This window comes from Equus caballus, chromosome 25, assembly GCF_041296265.1.
Source record: "Equus caballus isolate H_3958 breed thoroughbred chromosome 25, TB-T2T, whole genome shotgun sequence".
In the NCBI taxonomy this organism is placed as follows: domain Eukaryota; kingdom Metazoa; phylum Chordata; class Mammalia; order Perissodactyla; family Equidae; genus Equus; species Equus caballus.
Window position 1 is genome coordinate 26,501,310 of NC_091708.1, and position 17,493 is coordinate 26,518,802.

Genomic DNA, 17,493 nt, shown 5'->3' on the forward strand with positions numbered 1-17,493 from the left:
TGGCGTGCTTCCCTCTGCTTCCCGTAAGGACCTGCCCTAGTCCCTCAACCTCAGGGAGGGCTTCTCGACCACCCTCTCTCGAGAGGCCCCTTGTCTGTTATTCTCTGTCAGATCCTCTCTTTCCTTCAAAGCATTTATTACAGTTTGCAACTGCTTTATTTGTCTGTTTTCTTGTTGTCTATCTCCCCCATTCTCCTTGTATAGATTCCACACAGAGAAACAAGCTGAGGTCTGTCCTGCTAGACGCCCAGTACCCAGCACCATGCCTGGGCGAGGAGCCAACATTCTCAAAAAATCTCTCTTCAATAAAAAGCCTTTTTGGTGGTGGCATCTCCAACAATCAGGAACTCTGTCCTTGCCTCTGAATTTTGATCCTCAGGCATTGCTACTGCTCGTTAATGAGTAATTCTTCTCTGGGTTTAGGGCTCCGAGTAGAACGGCAGATCTCAGGGAGCCCGGCAACCCCCGCCCTGTGTGGAAATCGCCTTCTGGTGGAATCGCAGCACATCTCAACTCTAAACCTGGGGACGTCAATCTAGGCCTCAGTCCCAGCGCTCAGCTCTGCTGCCAAAGGCCTCGGGCTTTCCAGAGCTTCTGAGGAGCCAAGATCCAACTGCCCTCCTCTTCCCCAAGTGCTCTAAGTCCCTCTCCCAGGCCCCACCAAGCTCGCGCCCGTGACTCCTGGTGGCTTTCAAGCTGAAACCACACCAGAAAAAGGAGCTAGGAGTGGCAGAGGTGAGCCTCAGGGCTGCCCCAGCGGAGGAGTGGGGAAGATCGGGAGAGCCCGTTGAGGATGTGGCTGCGAGTGGTAAGATTTGGCATGCTGGCAGAAACGACCTGGGGCATGTGAGCAGGAAGAGGGCACGAGGACACAGTTCTAAAAGCAGCATTTACTTTGTTTTTCACTTCTCCAAGGCCCCGGGACCTTTTTAATGTTCTAGTTCTTGGGGCTTCCACACTCTCTCCATCACTCCTTCAGCCACTGCAAGAGCAGAGGTGTGTAGTAGGTGATGATGACGTCAGCACCTGTGTGGGCAGAGAAGCAAGAAGCAGGGGAGGGGTGGGGCATCAGTTCTGAACACATCTTCCGGGAGATGAAGGCCAGGGAGGGCAGAAGGCTACCATGAAGAGGCACAGCCCGGGGTCGTCGCAACATAAGATTGAGCCCAGTTCTAGTCAGGTCTAGTTCTGCACATTGTGTGACCACAGGCAAGTCATCTTCTCTTTCTGGGCATCAGTCGGCCAATGTGTAAAATGCACAGTGGGGGAAAGAGGCGAGCTGTAAGCCCCCTTCTCATGCTGTGTGCTACACCAACAAAACCAGCTCCCATTGATGGGGGGCGATAGGCATATGCCAATGACACATATCAGCTCACTGAATCCCCACAACAGCCAGGCACCAGGTATCATAGCCCTAGTTTATAGATGAGGGCACTGAAGTTCGGAGAAGGGCCGTGGCCAAGGTCTCAAAACCAAAAAGTAACAGAGGGCTCTGCTTCCTTCGCCGTTCGACATTCTATTTTGCAGTTCCACGTCTCTTCCTCAACCTGTGTCTGTTCAGATCACTGGGATTTCCCGGCCTAACACTCTAGGCTGTCCCATGCCTTCACTTCCCTCTCTGGGCAAAGTACCTATTAGTCCCAGTGGTACGGGTCAAAAACCCTGCCTCCAGCTGTTTACCTGCTCTGCGCAAAGCAGTCATGGCCTCCAGGACGGCAGCCTTGAGATCAAACGCCCCGGCCTGGGCTCCGTGCCACAGCATGGCAAACTCTCCAGAAACGTGGTACACAGCGAGAGGGAGCTCAGGGTGCTACGGAGAAGCAGCGGAGGGCAGACAGGTTGAAGTGGAGGGTGGGCGTGTCCCAGCGAGTGTCCCTTCCTCCCTGGCCGATCTGTGACCATGTGGAGCCCCATGCCCCCAGTCACTGCTGCTGGCAGCCTGGCCCATTCCTGAACTGGTCAAGCAGAGTGGTTCCAAGGCTCCTGTCAGCCCTGGTCCAGAAGCCCATGGTGGTTCCTGGGCAGGGATGCGGAGGGGCAGATTGCTTCCAACTCTGAGATTCTGCAGCCCTTCAACCTAAGGTCCCCGAGTCTGTGGACAAGCTCTCTCACCTCCCTGAGCCCCTCTGTCTCTGCCTGTGCTCACCTTGTTCTTCACTTCCCGCACAATGTCCAGGTAGGGCATTCCCGGCTTCACCATGAGCATGTCAGCTCCTTCCCGCACATCCCGGTCCTAAGGGATGAGGGCTGGTGTGGGCAGGGCTCAGGAGGCGAGGTGGGAGGGACAGGCTCGGCGGGGCCCAAACCCTGGTCACTCACCACTGCTCGGAGGGCCAGGCCTCGTGCTCCGGGGGGCAGCTGGTAGCAGCGGCGGTCTCCAAAGGCTGGGCTTGACTGAGCCGCATCCCTGGGGAGCAGAGGCATCAGGGGGGGGCTCCAGCTTTGGGGTTAACGGATCAGGGATTTAACAGCAGACCCCTGCCTATCCCCACTCACCGGAAAGGTCCATAGAAACAGGAAGCAAACTTGGCACTATAGCTCATCACGGAGACCTACGGGGAGACAATGGGGGTCGAGGCTCAGGCAGCCCTTTCAGATGCCCCAGGGGGAGGAGATGGGGAGAGAAAGGACCTAGGCCGGAAGCAAAGGGCCTGTGGTCTAGTCCCGTTGGAGCTCTGGGCCTTGATTTCCCCATGGGAGTGCAGAGGTTGGGAGGGATCCCAAAGGCCTCGTCTGGTGCTGTCTTCGGTTCTACGATTCTTGGCAGATATGAGGGCAGGCCTGGTCCAGGCTCTCTCCTCACCTCGCCCCACCCCTCCCCACACTCCCTGCCCCTACCCTGTTGCCAAGTTCATGTGCCATCAGAGCATCCTTGATGGCTTCCACGCGTCCGTCCATCATGTCCGACGGGGCTATCACCTGACATCCTGAGGGGCAGAGGGTCACCTTCAGAACTCTCAGACCTCCTATCCACTCTGCCACCTCCGTGACCTGGAGGGGCTCAGCCCTGCTGGTGGCTGACTCACTCACCTGCCTTGGCATAGGCCAGTGCCACCTCTGCCAGCCGCTGGCGGCTCTCCTTGGCTTGAATTGCCCCGTTCTCGCTCAGAAGCCCTGCAGGACAGACAGCTGGGTTTTGGGGAGCATCTTGGGCCCTGGCCCGTCCCCATCGTAGGGAGAACTGTGGGTGCCAGCAGGGCTGGTGGAGGGAGGGTGCTCACCGCAGTGACCATGGGAGGTGTAGGGGCACAGGCAGACGTCACAGGCCACCAGGAGGCTGGGGAAGGTCTTGCGCAACAGACGGACCGCCTCAATAGTTGGGGAGTCCTCAGAGTCGGCTGCAGAGCCCCGCTCGTCCTAGGCAGGGGAAGGACAAAGCGGTGAGTCTGTTACATGAAGCTTTAGGGAAGCATGACAGAAAGCCGTCACAGAGCACAGCCCGGCCCGCTCCTTCCATCATCATCACAGCCCCTGGACGAGGGAGCACAGTGAGGACTGCCTCCATTTTACAGAGGGGACTTGACTTGGCCAGAGTGTCGCAGTCCTACTTAGCTTCCTGACCTTATAAGGGTGCTATCTCAGGGGCAGGGGCCAGGTCCATTCAGCTGTGGCCCCAAGGCCAGCACAAGGCCAGAGCAAGGGTCAGTGTGGAAACTTAGCTCACACTCACCCAAACCACCCCCCCCTCAATTCCTCCTGCGATTCTTCACCTTGGGAACTCTGCTGGGGACACCAAAGACCAGGACACAACGCAGGCCCTCTTCCACCAGGGGCCTCAACATCTCTTCTAGCCGGTTCACACCATACCTGCACGGGGGTAGGGTAGAGGGGCTGAAATGAGGGAGGTCCCAGGCAAGGGTCCCTGCCTACCCCTGCACGCTGTGCCTCTGTTAAGAGCCAAGTTGCACATGGCATCAGAAGGGCTCAAGCCACACGGTACAGGGAGGAGCAGCAACACACCCACCAAACAGATGGGAAGACCGAGGCCCCCAGGAGCAGAGCTATGGAATTCAGCTGTGGAAGGCCTCTCCAAGGTTCTCTTATTGACCTCCCTTCTGAAGTTCAGCTCTCCTCTGCAACAGCCTCTGCTGTGATGCCTCTGGTGGTGGGGAGCTCATTACTTTAGGAGGCTGCCTCTTCTGCTGTGGGACAACTTCGGCCCTGAGAAAAGCCTTCTGTCTCTCCGGATCTTCTACCTGCCGGGTCTGCTTCTGCTTCCTGGCACCTCCACCTGTGAGATCTCTCCCTCCATCATCCCCCTCCCTTCCCCCCACCACGCCTCCTACCTGGCCACTCCTGGGAGGCTGGCGATAGGCTGCACGTCATCAGGAACATCCCTGCAAAAGCGGGGGGTGGGCTATGGACTGGGAGCCGTGGGAAGGGCCACTGGTGAGGGGGTGACCGAGACGGATGGCTGGGGAGCGGGGAAGGCCTATGGAAGTGGAGATGGTGGAGGAGGATGGGATCCAGTGTCTGGTTCCCCTGACTGGCCAAGCCCAGGGCCTGAAATAATAACAGGAGCAACAAGAATGACAGTGACAACAAGAGCTACTGTACCACAGGACAGTCATCATAGAAGGAGTCAGTGGCTAAGAACCTGGACTCCCACGTCAGAAGGTTCTTGCCATCCGAGCCACTTACTGACTGGGTGAGCTTGGCCACGTCATACCACCTCTTTGAGCCTCAGGCCCTTCATCTCTGTCCTGGGTGGATTCATCATTCATTCAACAAACACTTATTGAGCACTTTTATGGGCCAGGCACTGTTCTAGACTCTGGCGACACACCAGGGAACAAAACAGGCAAAAATCCCATCCTTGTGGAAGTGACATTCTAGGGGATAATATTTATACCTTCCTCATATGAATATTGTCAGGAATGAATGAGATAATACAGATGTCGGTGCTTAGCATAGTACCTGGTACACAGTAAGTACTCAATAAATGTCAGCCATTGCTTTTATTAATAATCATGACTGCCACCTCTTACACGAACAGAGCACTCGACAACCCACAGAACACCTTCTCAGCTTCTGTCTTAGTGCAAACGCTCAGGATGGCAGGCCACGATGATTCTTCCAGTCTTCCAAATGCGAAGACTGAGTTCTTTTCAAGGTTTGTTTTGTTCCTAAAACTGCTGTCCCAAACCCAGGAGGCCACTTCCAATACCTCAGCTCTATGCTGACAGTCCACTTTGCCAACCATAACAGCCCAGATGCCTGCTCTGGTCACGCACACCCTGCACATCAGAGGCCAGCCTGTTCCTGGGCACTCACGTGACAAAGATGGGGTAGATGAGGTTGGAGGCACTGAGGGTGGTGGTGGCCGCCTGCCAGGTCCGAAGCAGCGGGTGGAAGTAGCCACTGTGCAGAACCGACTGGGGCTGCATGGTGGGCACTGGGGGTACTGGGCAGCCAGCTGGTTGAACTGAGGGCTCCTGAGGCGTCCGCTGTGTGCTCAGCTCTGTGGGGGCGATGGGAGGCGCATGAGACACGGTACCCCCGGGCTCTTCCAGATTCCCGCCTCCCCTGCTCACTAGCTGCTCCTAGTGTGGTTCCCCAACCCTGCCGGTCAACGACGACAAGATAAGTAGAGAAACCAAAGTCGGCCTTCAGAAACTTTCATGGCAATTTGCACCCAATAAATAACAAGTCTCTAGTGGCTCATTTTTACTGTATTTTATCAAAGAATCAATCTGTGACAGATTGGAAATTAGTACGAGAAGCACCGATCTAGCCAACATTTAAACTTCGTTTATTCCATGGAAAACGTCCATGTGCTTGGCAGAAATTTTAAAGCATGGTTTCTTTTTTGGTGAGGAAGATTGGCCCTGAGCTACTATCTGTTGCCAATCTTTGTCTTTTTTTTTTTCTCCCCAAAGCCCCAGTACATAGTTATATATCCTAGTTGTAGGGCCTTCTAGTTTTTCTACGTGAGATGCTGCCTCAGCATGGCTTGATGAGCAGTGTGTAGGTCCATGCCCAGGATCCAAACTGGCAAACCCTGGGTGGCCAAAGAGGAGTGCGCAAACTTAACCACTTGGCCACGGGGCTGGCCCCAACTCAGCAGAAATTTTAGATAAGCAAGAAGAGAAAAATCTCCTGTAATTCTATCTCTGGGGAAAAGCACTGTTAACCCCTCGGTACAGGGACTTCTTATTCGGCATGACACACACTAAGAGGATTAAACAGCACTGCACCAGTTAGCCAGCCAGCCAGACACTCTCCCTGTAAAGTGGCCACTGAAGCCCGTCTTTTCCAGCCCGAGAGTCCCCTGCTGCTCCCTAAGCCATCCCTGCCTACCTTGTGACTCTGCTCACCCTGTTCCCTGTACCTAGAAGGCTTGCGCTCTCTCCACATCATCCCCACCCCAACATCCTCCAGGGTTCCCCACGAGGCACCCCCTCCTTCCCTCTCCCATGAAGCTTCTCTTCTGCCCAGATTACAACCTCTTATGTAACAGTTCTTCGTGGCCCTATCTTATCTCATCCCAGGAGACTGAGCATCCACAGGGCAGGGTCCACAGTCGGTTCCTTTTCACCTGCCCTACAGCCCTCTGCCACACAGCAAATATTTAATTACATGAAGTACAAGACAATATGCCCTAAATGCCAAATAAGGGACTAAGATAGAAGGAAGCTGGGGCAATAACATTTGTTTCTTGGGCACCTACTATGTGCCAGGCCATGCTGGGCACTTGCACGCATGATTTCTCCTTGAGTTGGGAGGTGGGGCTGATCGAGAGCATCTCCGAGAGGAGCCTACCACGAATGAACCAGGAGTCAATGTGAGTTTGGAGGTCAGAAGCAGCTCATTGGGAGAAAAGGGGACTTGAACTCGGTTTTGCAGAAGTGCGTTCAGCTTGGCAGAGGAAAAGGAGGGACCGTTCCCTCAGGAAGGGAAGCAAGGGGCAAAGATGGGGAAGGAGGAATGGCTGTGGAAGGTTCTGAGGACTCAGGCGGCCATCTAGGATGTGTGTATGGAGGGGAGGGGTGGAGAGGGGGCCAGACCGAAGTCACGGAAGATTTCTGAGCAGGGGACGGGGGAGTGGCCTGGTCAAAGCCAGGAAGATGACTCTTGCAGCCTGAGCAGAGAGGCAGAGGCTGTGGGGGTCAGAGGGGCGGAGAAGGAGGGGCCATCCTTAGGCGGCCAAGAGGCAGTCTCTTGGGGCGGATGCTCTGAGCTTGCTTGACCTGGAGGGCAACGGAGACAGGGACAAGGCAGGAAGAGGGCGGCGGGCAGCTGAGCTTGGAGAGGAGGTGGAGAGCTCCATTTTAGACACTTCCTTTTGGAGGTGCCTGGGGTAACACCCAGTAGCCAAGCAGGGAAGAAAAATAAAGAACCGCCAATCTCTCCTCGCACAAATGGGACCTCGAGGCCCAGAGAGGGACAGGGACTTACCCAAGCTTACACAGCCAGTTAGAGGCTAAACAGCAGGAGTGGAATCTTAGTGTGTCGACTCCTGGGCAGGGGGTCCTTTAGTACACGATCAAGTCTTTCTCTCCAGTCTCCCAGGCCTCTTTAGCACCCTCCCAACCAGCTCAGGGGCCCATTTTATCTGATCCTCCTCCTGGCAGGGTGGGGGTTATCAGGAGCCACACAGGGAGCCACCCTACCACCACGCCCCTGAGCCAGCCACATCATCTGACACGGGGACAAGCCAGGCCTCCTCAAAGATGTCCCAACCCCCAAATGAGCAATCATTCAGCAGATACAAAGTCCTGAACGCCCATTTTATGCAAGAGTTGCTCTCAGGTCTGTCAGGGATTAGCCCAGGTCAGAGAGGTTAACTCACTTGCCCAAGACCACACAGCTAGTTAGTAACTGGGCCAGAATTTGAATTTGTTCTAGACAACGAGTGCAAGGTTTTCTCTATTATGCCCATAGTACTGATGACACTTGATTCAGCAGGCATCTTTCTGCCCAAACTATCATTGTCTTGGGAGCTGGAGAGATGGAGGAAACAGAAAAATATACTCAGTGGATGTTACGTGCTGGGCACTGGACGAGGTACTCTGTATATATATTATCTCATTTAGTTGAAGAGAGTTATTCCAACTTTTCGTGATAAGGAAACAGAGGCTCAGAGAGGTTAAGTGACTTGCTCAATGTCATTCTGGAGAGTTAAGTCAGATTTTGAAGCTATGTCTACACATCTCTGATTCACTTCCCACAAAACAGTCCTGGTAGCAGGCCCCTGGCTTCTGGAATCCAAAGCTGTATTCCACTGGCCTCAACTCCCCATCTGCTTTAGAAGGCTAAGGGAGCCCATGCCTCCTGCTCATCAGAAGCAACAGGGCAGGGCTGCCCAGGAGCTTTGTGGTCCAAATTTCACCCTGAGGAGCCTGGGGGTTTGCAGGTGGGGGACAAGGGGGAGGGTGAGAGTGGTGAGGGAGGCCTTACTAGCGCAGTTCTACTTTCAGCTATTTTTTTAATTTTAGAGTTCAGAGAGATTTGACTTCTATCAAGTATGAGTGCTGAAAAAAATTTAAAAAGTTGAAAATCACCAATCCTGTTTAACTCCGTACATTCTGACATGGAAAGCGGAGTGCAAAAAGGCGAGAGGACCCGAGATCCACAGTGAGTCAGGTACAGAGCTGAAGTCGACCATGCGTCCCCTGGCTTCTAGTCCCGTGCCCCGTTACCTCCACCACACAGTCATTCTGTTCAAAGAGGTGCTTAGTAAATGTCTGCGGGGTAGAAAAGCACGCCCTGAGCAACGGAGGCGCATCTCTGTTCGCAGAGCCTAATCCAGGCGGAGGTTTCGCTTTGCAAAACATCCCTAAGACTGGGAGAGCTTCACACACTTCCAAGTGGCGCTTCTCCCAAATCAAGGGAGCCCGCAAGCCACAGCCTAGATCCTGTGACACTACACTGAAGACAACAGCAAGTCACCGTGGGACCCAGCACCTACGCTCACCCACAGTAAAACAGGCTGGCTTTGCTGGAAGGCTTTGCTGCACAGCCTAGGGCGATGCAGAAAGAAGCACATTCCAGGGCCAAACAGTCCCAAGTCTGGTCTGTGCTGTGTGTGTGACTTTGGGCAATGCGGCTGGCCTTTCAGAGTCTTCATTTCATAATCTATACAATGGGAATGATACTATCAAACTTGCAAAGCTACAGGGAAGGTCAGCCTTAGTGACGAGGTATGTGCCTGGCACCAAGTAGCCACATGGTAACTGTGTAGCTCCCTTTGTTATCATTAGGAGTAGAGCTGAGCTGGAAGCAGACCTCCTGGCATCTGTGCCATCGCAGCTGTGCCTTCTGCACCACACCCAGAAGGAGAGTTTACACCCAAAGCTGTATGGGCCACGGGGTCTTCCAAACTATCTGAGGCAGGGTCTGTGCCTTCTAGCACCTTATGTGGTGGAAGAGAAATAATCAGCATACAGATCCTACAGCAGAGAGGTGAACTAGGAGCTGGGGGAGGGACCTGTCTCTGGGAGTCAAGAAGGGCTTCATGGAAGAGGAGACATTGAGGGATAAGTCATTTTCAGATTGATTGTGAAAGGACCTCCTTCCTTAGAAGACAACTCGCCCAACCTGGGAGTCACCTAAGTTGGGCCCTGAGAGCGGCCACCAGGGCAGCTGAGAAAGTACCGCAGGGCTGAATCCCCCCGTGTTGTGCTCTGCTGAGGATTCTGGAGGCTGTGGTCTTGGCACAGAGGGTTGGGAGCTGTTCCCAGTTCTGGCAGGCTCTGCTACTAGCCAGGCAGGAAGCAGTCAAGAGGGCCAGCTAGGTAGGAGGTGGCCAGGGCCGAGAAATCCAAAGCCCCAGAAGGGCCCAGGACAGCAGCTGTCACCAGGCTGCCTGTTTATGCAACCCACTTTTCCTGAGTGTCTCCTCTGGGCCTGCCCCAGTGCCAGACACAGGAATTAAAGAGAAGAGTGAGACCAGGCCTTGATCTAGGGCTCTGAAGGGCCCAGTCTTCTCTGGGCTTAGCTATTTGGAGCTATAAGGAGAATATACCAGTTCCACAGACTCCTAGAACATCTTGGCTAAGAGGCTTCTTAAAGCTTGCTGATTACATCAGTGAAATGATGGCGAAGCTGGGCTCAGAGAAGGGCAGACACTGGCCCAAGATCATGCAGGGGGTCAGTGGCAGCACTGGGGCTAGACTCCAGGTCTCCAGCAGCCCGATTCTCAAGGCCCGCCGTTACCCCTTGATACTCGAAGTACAGATATCAGGGGTGTTCACCAGCAGACTGGGACTTGGGGAGAACTCTAGGTGAAGGGGGTGGGGGAGGAAAGAGGTACAACGGTGACTAGACCTGGCTGCAACTGGCAGCATAACGGTTAAGCGGGTTTTGGAGTCTGTAGACATGGGTTCAAACCCTGGTTCCAGCCTGGCACAAAGCGGCTGTTATTGCTTCCATCTCCCTCCCCCATCCTGCGAGGCACCTCGGACTCTGCACTGATGGAGACTGACCCAGCGGTCTCCAACGGGGTGGACCCCGGAGAGCAGACGCGGAGCCCAAGGCTACGGTCCCGTAGCAGGGCCATCTATCTCTAAGTGCCCAAACAGGGGCCCCACAGGGACTCCGCCCCCAGCTGCACCGCCAGCGCTTCAGGCGCACAGTACGATCTGCGTCTGGAGACGCAGGATTCTCGGTGCCACAGCTCCCGCCTCCAAGTCCGCCACTTCCCCGAGTCCGACCCCGGCTCACCTGCCTGCCTACGGGGTGCGAGGCGCCGCTCCCGCCAACGCTGTGGCTCTTTCTGGCCACCCCGGGCCCACGTGGGGGTGGGGCGGCCCGCCCGGAAGCAGCTGCCCCCTCACAGCCCGCCCCAAACCGCGTGCAGACCACGCCCCCTGAGGGCCGTTTGCTGGTGGCCTGTCCGCTCAATCCGCGGCCCCGCCCACGCACGCCAGGCTCGAGGCCTGGCCAATCGGGTGTGCCGAAGGGCCGGCGGGCCCGCCCCTCCCCGCGCCGCGGCCTGCGCAAGCGCGGGGAAGGACCCGGGAGAGCCCGCGTGGGGACGCAGGAGCGGCGCGGGAGGGGGCGTGCGGGGGAGGCACGGCGCTGAGGTTCCCGTTACGATTCTCTTCTTCCCAGCCGAGCGCATTCTTGTCGCTGGTTGTTTGTTGAAAGAATAATTGGATGTCAAGGACATTAAAACAACACCATAATGCCTAACTCAATAACTGAGTCCACTTTTGCGGACCGATCATTTTAAAGTTGTTGAGTTCAGCACCAGGCTGCCTTCCAAGGTTTCAGAGAAAATTGATTCCAGTTTAATTGCTCAGGGCCCACTCTGTGCCATGGGTTGGGAGACGTGATGTGAAAGACGGGGGCACTTTGGGCATCAGGCCTGTCTGTGGTGGGTGCAGTGAGAGATCTGACTGAAGGTCTGTGGCGGGGTGGGGCAGAGGATGTGCACGGGCGGCAGGGATGTGGCGAGGCGAGTGGGGCTTGGAACTGGCGGGATTGGATGGGTGAAGTAGGGGTCGTGATCAATACCGTAGCGCCAGAATGCCTTTATAAAGGTGTGTCAGGGATTACCGAAAAGTTGACTCAATTGTAGAGGATGCCAGTGGGTTGTTATTACACTTATTCTCAGGTTTTATTTCTCAAAATCTCTGCCCCAAACGTGTTTTATACCTTTTTATATTCCACGTTAAAGAGGCAGAGAAGCTGTATGCTAGGGAAATAGGACACTGCTTAGTCCTCAGCTAAAGAATTCTGATCTGTGTTCAAGCAAGGAAGCTGGTGGAAAGGAAGTAATGTTTGTTGTGCGTTAGAGTCAGGGACAGTACCATGCATTTTACATTCACTTACTTAATTTTGACAACTCTGTTACTCTTCTCATTTTACAGACTGGGAAAATAATCGCCGGGGAGATTAAATAATCTGCCACATGTCATACTGGGTTTTCTTTGCAATGCCTGCTAACCAAGCTCCTTCAACTCATAGGGCTAATTAATATTCATTTTTTCCCCCGGTTCAGACATCTCCCTGCCCAACATTTCTTTCATGACACTTGTTCCATTTCTGAGTTTATTGATAACTAAAAATAACTAGGACCGTCTACCTCCAAGAGCCCGAACAGGGTGGAAAATTTTTAAATGTTGCAGTTTGGGGTAATCTATTGTTCCCACATCTTTCTCTTACTGACTGAACTGTTCCCACCCTTACCCCCCACTTTTTAAAAATAATTTTACTTTAATCTTTCACTCTTATCCATAAAAACGTATTGTGACTGCAACAATATGAATACATCTTAAACGTAATGTTGAGCAAAAGGAGTCAGACACAAGAGTCCATATTGCATGACTTCGTTTATATGAAATACAAACCCTGGCAAAATTAATCTGTGCTGTGGGAAGTCAGGATGGCAACCACCACTGGGAAGACAGAGAGTGAGTGGGAGACCAAAGGGGCTTTTTAGGGTGCTGGTCGTGTTGTTTCTTGATCTGAGTGTGAGTTACATGAATGCGTTTAGTTTGTGAAAATTCATCAAGCTCTATACTTACCTGTACCTTTTAGTATGTATATTATACTTTAATGAAAAGTAAAAACAAGAAAATCACTAAACTATTGTGAGTGCCTCCCAGGTAGGTACATGGCATTGTGCCAAACACCGTGAAAAGCATAAAAAGAAATAGATTGGTGGTTGCCAGGAGCTGGGGGACAACTGCTTGATGGGTAAGTGGTTTTATTTTGAAACTAGATAGAGGTGGTGATTGCACAACATTGTGAATGTGCTAAATGCCATTAAATTGCCCATTTAAAATGATTAATTTTATGTTCTGTGAATTCCATCTCAATTAAAAAAGAAAATTGGTTCACCAAATGCAGTGTGGTATTCTGGGTTGGATCCTCAAACAGAAAAGGACTTTAGTGGGAAAACTGATGAAATACAAATAGTTTGGCATTGAATTGATAGTTTTTTCTTAGTTTTGACAAATGTACCATTGTTATATAAGATGTCAACATGAGGGCAAGTTGAGTGATGGTTACATGGAAACTCTCTCCACTCTTTGCAGCTTTTCTGTAAATCTAAAATTGTTCCAAAATAAAAAGTTTATAGAAGCAAGGCTGCAGGCCCCTGAAATAGGAGCCCAGCTTTCATAAATTAGGGGTAAGATGTCGAGCAAGTTGCTTCTCTCTGATGAGCCTCAATTTCCCATTGGCAAAAATAGATTAGGCTGCAAAAGTAATTTTGCATGCGTGAGGATGGTAACCCCTCCTACCCTCCAAATCTAGATAAGAATGTCTGGGCATGAAGGGCTGTGGTTAAAAGAAGATGAGAGGGGGCCGGCCTGGTGGCACAGCGGTTAAGTTCGCATGTTCCGCTTCTCGGGGGCCCGGGGTTCGCCGGTTGGGATCCCGGTTGCAAACATGGCACTGCTTGACAAGCCATGCTGTGGTAGGCGTTCCACATATAAAGTAGAGGAAGATGGGCATGGATGTTAGCTCAGGGCCAGTCTTCCTCAGCAAAAAGAGGAGGACCAGCAGTAGTTAGCTCAGGGCTCATCTTCCTCCAAAAAAATAAATAAGTAAATAAATAAGTAAGTAAATAAAAAAAGATGAGAAACATTACCTTAGCCTAGTATGGAAGCTTCAAAATCAGTACTACAGGAATGATAGAGGGGTGGTTTGGAAAAACTGGTGGATGACCTCAAAGATTCTTCTCAGTTTTTTTTTTTTTAACATTGGCCCGAGCTAAAGTTGCCAATCTTTTTTTTTTTTTCTACTTGTTCTCCTCAAATCCTTCCAGTATATAGTTGCATATTTTATTTAGTTGTGAGTCCTTCTAGTTGTGGCATGTGGGACACCACCTCAGCGTGGCCTGATGAGCGGTGCCACGTCCACACCCAGGATCCGAACTGGTGAAACCCTGGGCTGCTGAAGCAGAGCGTGTGAACTTAACCACTTGGCCACAGGGCCGGCCCCTCTTCCCAGTTTTTAAATTCTCTAGTTTTAAATCATAGCCCCCACTCTCAGGAAACATGATTTTTCTTAGGTAGTCAAAGTTGGCTAAGAACCAAAGCCATGTGGAAGGAGAGTTCTTTTGGGGCTTCATCCTTGGAGCCTTAGGTTGGAGTAGATTAGAATAGACAGTAAAGCAAGTCCTCCCTAAGCAAGCTTTGAGTAACAAGTTTAAGTCTGGATTTGACTTAATAGGAAGCAGTGAGGGACTCTGAAATAACAATGTTCCAGGAAGATCCACTTGGCAAGCAGTACACAGGGGAAGCCAAGGGAAGCAAAGATGAGGCAGGAAACTGGCCTCAGAGGAAGCCAGAGGAATCCAGATGGGACTTGAGGGCTTGGCTGAGTGGTGCTCTTGGGAATTTCAAGAACCGATGTTTCTGCCGTGGAGAAGGAAAAAGTCACTGGATCCAATTACTGTTGGACTTGTATCTTTGCGAAATGTTATTTATAAATCCGTGATTTGAAAAAGCTGTGGAGATAATATGGCGTTATAGTTGAGATCATGGAGCTAACACCAGTGCTCCTTCATAGGGTTGAGGAGTTAATACTTGACAGCATTTAGAACAGTGCCAGACACACAGCAGGGAGCCCATACATGTTTAGAATTGTTGAGCATCTAGTATGTATAGGGTGCCTGGCGGAGCCAGCAAAAGCTCTTGCTGTGGTTGAAGAGCAGCGCCCTTGCCTGTGAACGAGCAGCACCTGCTGGTGATCCAAGGTGATGCAGGATCCCATATGTACAAAGGTCCAGCCTAGTCCACACCCCCAAAATTGCAGAGGGCATGATCAGTGGGTCCTCCCCCAAAGCACACTATAAACAAGCAGGATGAAACAGGAGTCATCACTTTTTAACAAGAATGTTCTTTATTTGTACAAAGCGTTATCATTTTGTCAACATTCTTCACTCATTTGTCAACAAACTTTTTACTGTATTCATTTAATGTATTAACAGTGTCAAACTACACCTTACTACCTGTCAACCTCCAAGCGCTCAACTTAGAGACAAACAAAAAAGTGCTTGGAGTACCAAATAGAAAGAGAAAAAAACGAAGAAAGTTCAACTGAGATGCCCTAGAAGCAGTGAAAGGGAGTAGCCTGCTGGGAGGGGAGGGCGGTTGGGGAATTCCTGAGCACCATCAGATTTCCTTTAAGGTTGAGAGAGGTTTACAAAACCATTTTGAAAAGACAGGAGATTAGAAGCAAGGAATCAGAGGAACCTGCCCTTTGGAATATCAAGCAGGTTATCAACGTTCCTGGATTGCAGAAGTGAGACAGAGAGAGAAAGTGGGAATGTGGAGCAGAGGAGAGGCAGAAGAGAGACAGGAAGCGAGAAGCACACAGGGAGAAAGTTGTACCCAGAAGAAACAAAGTTTGGAACCTGTCGTGAATTGGAAGAATGAAAAGCCGTAGTCACAAGTCTGGAAGGACTACAAGAGAAAGCCTGGAATTTTATACCTTCCAGGAGGTGACAATAAATCCTAAAGCTGTACAGTGGCAGGCAGTGAGGTGCATTTAAGACTAAACCATCTGTTTTTGTAAAGAGCAGGACACTGACACACTTGCTTGACTAATTCCACTCTACACTGCTGATTTAAAAGCATGTGTGCCCAGAGCACAGCCACCCCAGCAGGTCAAACGCCTACAGGCGATATGGAAGGGCTCCAAGCCAAGCAGATCTGTAGAAACCAAAATTCAATTAATGTTACTGTCAAGTGAAGAGACAACAGAACAGATTTAATTGTTCTTTTAGTAGTTTCCTAAAGCTAACATTTGGACACTTGTAATAACTTGGTATTACCAAACACTGTATAATCAAACAGGCTGACCATGATCAAAGCCCCAATTTTTCCTGAGCCCTGACTGCCTCTGTGATCTGGAACACAGCTGGCAGCACAGAGTGATTACTTTTTTGGGGGAAGGAATTTCTAGAGGGGTAGAGGGCACTGGGGATCAAAAACTGTCTAAACATATGTATATGTATGTAAAGAAGAGAGATCAAATTGACTACATTAGTCATTCAGAATCCCTCCTGTGAGAAAGTAACCTTCAGGATGGTTAAGTAACAGGATTCTGCTACTCAGATGCTCTGAGAGTGGCAAGCGCTGGTTTTGATCATTTTAGTCAGTTTCTATTTTGATCTTCTCAGGCTCTTCTGCCTAAGACTGCTCTGCCCAGCGGGGAGAAGCTTCGCACGAACATGTACCATGTTTCAAGGTGGTTCCAAAGTGCCAGTCTCGCCACCCTACTCAGTTGTCCACTTCCTCCTCTTCATTCTGTTCTTCTTCCTCCAGCCTTTCCTCGTCTTCATCATTGTCCTCATCCCTGCTCTTGTCTGGCTCTTCCGAATCTGTTTTTTTGTCTTTGTCCTTCTTCTTTTGCTCTGAAGCTTCCTTCTTGCCTTTCTGCTCCCTCCTATATGCTATGAGGAGGAAGGAGGAAGTTAGGAGGCAGGGCTGAACCAAACAGACGGCAGCAGCTAACTCCACTGTAAACGTGGAAAAGCTGACGCACAGAAGGAAAAATAACCTGCCCAGCATCACAAAACACATGTGAAGTGGTGCCAACGGAACCGCTTCTGAGCCACATCCAATATCTGCTTAAGGGACTTACAGGGACCCAAGCTGAGAAAGACTCAGGACCAGATGAGCAGGTCACATGGGATGAACATCTTCTACTTGGCTGAGAAAACGAAAGGGTCGTTACCTTCCAGAGCTTCTTTTAACGGGGTGACGAACCGCTGGAACTCCATCTCCTCCATGGCAGAGAGCACGTCACTGGCATTCAGTGTCTTGCGTTTCCCTTTCATCGCGAAGTTGTTGGCACTGAAAGATGAGGACATCAAGGGCCGTCAGAGGCTGTCAGAGCCTCTCTTGCTGCGTACGGAGTGGGTGGGACAAGGAGCACCCACAGGTGGAATGGGAAAGCCTAGGTCTTGGGTGCATGGATTTGGGTGACATGCTAAGCGCCCCCCTTCCCTGCACAAAAAAGTGAAAGCGACGTTATTTTGCTGTTTTATCTTGCTTCAGAACTTGCAAGACACGGACGAGGGCTGCGAACCTCCCTCCACTGAGATGGGACATAATTATTGGGGGTTTGTGGGCTCCAGACCACGACCTCCGAGCCAGGGGGTCTCTCCGCGCCTCCCCCATGCCTCAGCCCCCGCTGAGCTCTGGCTAGCTCCGCTCGGCTCACCAGGACGTGGCGTACAACACGAAGACGCTGGCGGCGCGGGAGATGGCGCTCCGGGCCTCCTTGGAGATGTTGACACCGTCCGGGAGCTGGGGGGAGAGCTGGGGTGAGCAAAGCTGCCGGCCCAGGACCTGCTTCCCCCGGCCCGCTCGTCCGCCCCGGCCCTTCCGCCAGCCCGAGCTGCTCACCGCCTCCTTGATGATCCTGGTGATGACGGCGTTGGGGAGATTCAGGTCCTCGGGTCTCTCCGCCATTGCCGTCGCCGGAGCTCTCACCTCCGCCTCAGGCCTCCTCTTCAGGCTGCTACGGCGTCCGGACTTCCCGCGTCGCCACTGTCTGACCCAACAAGGCTTCCGTCCCGCCTCACGT

General features: G+C 52.0%; 2 protein-coding genes across 3 annotated transcripts; both read right to left on the reverse strand.

Moving 5' to 3' along the window:
- Window positions 1–870: 870 nt before the first annotated feature.
- ALAD (aminolevulinate dehydratase) lies at window positions 871–10,896 on the reverse strand. Of its 2 annotated transcripts, none has more exons than XM_001488664.7 (12): window positions 10,666–10,896; window positions 5,275–5,461; window positions 4,287–4,337; window positions 3,711–3,807; window positions 3,222–3,357; window positions 3,031–3,114; window positions 2,839–2,927; window positions 2,497–2,552; window positions 2,320–2,407; window positions 2,147–2,233; window positions 1,681–1,810; window positions 871–1,026 (listed from the first exon to the last, which is right to left on the reverse strand). In XM_001488664.7, exons 2-12 carry the CDS (start codon window positions 5,385–5,387, stop codon window positions 968–970), a joined length of 990 nt encoding a protein of 329 aa, XP_001488714.1. In that variant the 5' UTR covers window positions 5,388–5,461; window positions 10,666–10,896; the 3' UTR covers window positions 871–967. The 2 variants fall into 2 exon arrangements, with proteins under 2 accessions (XP_001488714.1, XP_014591464.1); XM_014735978.3 differs by having other exon boundaries at window positions 7,399–10,689.
- A 3,884-nt stretch (window positions 10,897–14,780) lies between these two features.
- Window positions 14,781–17,484, reverse strand: POLE3 (DNA polymerase epsilon 3, accessory subunit). The gene is made up of 4 exons (XM_023628692.2): window positions 17,313–17,484; window positions 17,128–17,213; window positions 16,639–16,757; window positions 14,781–16,354 (listed from the first exon to the last, which is right to left on the reverse strand). Exons 1-4 carry the CDS (start codon window positions 17,376–17,378, stop codon window positions 16,182–16,184), a joined length of 444 nt encoding a protein of 147 aa, XP_023484460.1. The 5' UTR covers window positions 17,379–17,484; the 3' UTR covers window positions 14,781–16,181.
- Between the last annotated feature and the right edge of the window lie 9 nt (window positions 17,485–17,493).